General features: G+C 45.3%; 2 protein-coding genes across 2 annotated transcripts; one reads left to right on the forward strand and one right to left on the reverse strand.

The window, feature by feature from the left end:
• Nucleotides 1-425: 425 nt before the first annotated feature.
• On the forward strand, nt 426-698 carry VTN49DRAFT_5277 (uncharacterized protein; the record flags this gene model as incomplete). The annotated part of the gene is made up of 1 exon (XM_069413316.1): nt 426-698. One exon carries the CDS (start codon nt 426-428, stop codon nt 696-698), a length of 273 nt encoding a protein of 90 aa, XP_069266669.1.
• Nucleotides 699-749: 51 nt separating this feature from the next.
• On the reverse strand, nt 750-1,551 carry VTN49DRAFT_5278 (uncharacterized protein; the record flags this gene model as incomplete). The annotated part of the gene is made up of 3 exons (XM_069413317.1): nt 750-784; nt 838-1,017; nt 1,107-1,551. 3 exons carry the CDS (start codon nt 1,549-1,551, stop codon nt 750-752), a joined length of 660 nt encoding a protein of 219 aa, XP_069266670.1.
• Between the last annotated feature and the right edge of the window lie 997 nt (nt 1,552-2,548).

A 2,548-nucleotide genomic window follows, 5' to 3' on the forward strand; every position in this document is an offset into this window, starting at 1 on the left:
TCTGACGCGGATTGAAAAGTGGGCCCCGGAGGAGGTCACAGTTCTATGCGCCAAAGCTCGCGCCGATGGCCGGAGGCGAGACGTTCACATGTTGTTCAAATTGTGAGTATCCCCGTCGTTAAGCACCAGTACTCATGAAATTAACCACAAATGACATGCGCAGCTTTGTCGTCTATGGACAGCGCGCAAAGGAACATTGACAGGCATGAGCACACTCATCACTTTCGCGAAGAATTTGTACCCTACTTCGTTAGTTAGTTCCCAATAATGATGAGATTTCAGATGTTAATTCATGCAATCATTTCGGTTAACATAGGTATGCATTTGGTTGAAGTAGGTGCAGTCTGCAAGAGCGATTGAATTCTGCGATCTATCTCGGATGTGCAGATCATCTTTTAAATCAGTTGCGGACAAAATGTGAAGATATGGAACTTGATCCATCTAAATATGAGATACCTAAGTGTTATGTGGTCATTTGTCCATACAACATCTTGCACAGAAACAATCAGCTTAGTTTGTGTTCAGGACGTAGTCCAGATTCGGTCAGACGGCTTCACCATCACAGCCTGGATTTTCCGTACAAATATCCCGCATCCACTCACCAGCATTGCTCACTAGGACTGAGAGGCGGACAAGATGGAATATGCTCCAAATATCACAGCTCACATGCCATCCGCGATGTTCAAATTGGTTTCTAAAATACAGGCGACATTCGCTGAGATTTACACCGGCAGGGTGTACCAGTAGCATTAAGGATAGACCCATGCGCTTGTCCACGCATAACCTGCAACCCCTGTCAGCACTGTCCTGTCAAGCGAAGAACTAATGGAGCGTCACCATTAGCGATGCCAGGCACAGCGGGCTGATTCGCCGACGCCGCTGCAGGCATAGCAGGCTGATTCGCCGCCGCTGCTGTAGGATGTGAAGCACATTCTGAAGCATTCATATTCCTACGTTTCGCTTGTCCATTTCTCGAGCGCCTCGGCTCCCGAAATGTCTTTGTTTTCCATATTGTGACTTAAAAAATGTTAATGAGCAGTCCCAAAGAATCAGAAGTGTTATTTGAGACAGGAGGCGGATGGGATGGGTCGTATTATGGGGCTTACCTAATGTTCCCTTCTTCCATTCGTCATCCAGCCGGCACATCACCTCCTTAGCCTGGAGCTCAAAGTCTCCTGAGGGTTTGTAGGACTCCCACCATCGTTCGATTTGCCGGAGGATATTAGTCACTTTAAGTTCAGCAATGTGTGACAAGGATATAGAGGCTGCCACAAGGATGAACAGGGTCTCCGAGATTCTTCGTAGAACTTCAAAAAACATTCTGGCTTTCCGAAGTGTAAATATCCGATGCTTCCCACCAGTCCAGTCGTTTGGCGAGGACTCTATGATATAATACGCCATTCGCGGGCCACTTAGATTTCCGTGCAATAAAAATGGGCATTCCTCGAACTGGCCCTTACGCTTTCGGAGAATGTCGAAGAGTTCATCGGCTGATATCTTATCCCGTGGCATCTCCTGTAATAAAAAGGGGAATGCAGTTGCGGTATTCATAAAGTGAAGTAAAAGGTGGAGGTCGGTAGTAGTAGTAGTATTCTTTTTAACGCAGGTGGAGGTCGGGTAGTAGGGATATTTATCGCGCAATGACTTCTCGATCACGTGAATATTCATAAGTTTGACATACATCCAGCTGTATTCAAAAGGCGGTAGCTTATTAGTGAGTTTAGCGTAAACTCTATTTCAAAAGTACGCGCTCCGTTAGGGGTGTTAAATTGGAATTTCCGCATTTTGAAATTTCATGAAATTTCCAAAAATTTCAATGCAACAAGATTTTCTTGCAGGAAATTTTCTGGTCACGTGGTAACGCTATTTCCAAATATGGTATACGGTATATTTGAGTACCTGATATGGAGGGCTCTCTGATGCTTGGAAGTTTGGCGCCTTGCAACCTTGCAAGAAAACGCAAGAAAATATTTATTTTTCTTGCAGAATTTCCGCAATGAAATTTTCTTTCCGGAAATTTAACACCCCTACTGATGGGAGTCTGTCAACGCAAAGCTTTTCAGGGGTAGTTACACATCGTACGAGTACTCTATGGCCAACGCTAATAATGAAACTATGAACTCGAATTTGATGCCTAACCTACTCCATTTTTGAACACGAGCTCTTGACGTAAAAGCGTGAGAGTGCGAAGATAATGCTTGTCAGGGAGTTACAGAGTTCTCCGTTTGAGATGTTGTAGCGCCTGGTACTGGGGTAAAAGGAGCTTTTCCTATTTAGTTTAGCTCTGTACGGAGTGCGGAGTAAAGTCGATACGATATGAATACGCAGTGACATTCGATGTGGGTCCAGAGTCTTGGCTCCATGTCTGGGCGTTGCTCGACTTCTGGGACACACTTCCGTATGGTTGCCAAGAATACCCTTCTGGCTCTTTGTGGACTCCTTCTCCCTTGGCGCGCCATCGCTCTTTGCCCCCCATTTATCCGATAAAAAAAATAACCTAGAAGGGAAAAGGAAACACACCCTCACTGGGTTAGACTAGCCAATAAGA

The sequence above is a fragment of the Thermomyces lanuginosus genome, assembly GCF_041956635.1.
Source record: "Thermomyces lanuginosus strain ATCC 200065 unplaced genomic scaffold VTN49scaffold_33, whole genome shotgun sequence".
Taxonomy (NCBI): domain Eukaryota; kingdom Fungi; phylum Ascomycota; class Eurotiomycetes; order Eurotiales; family Trichocomaceae; genus Thermomyces; species Thermomyces lanuginosus.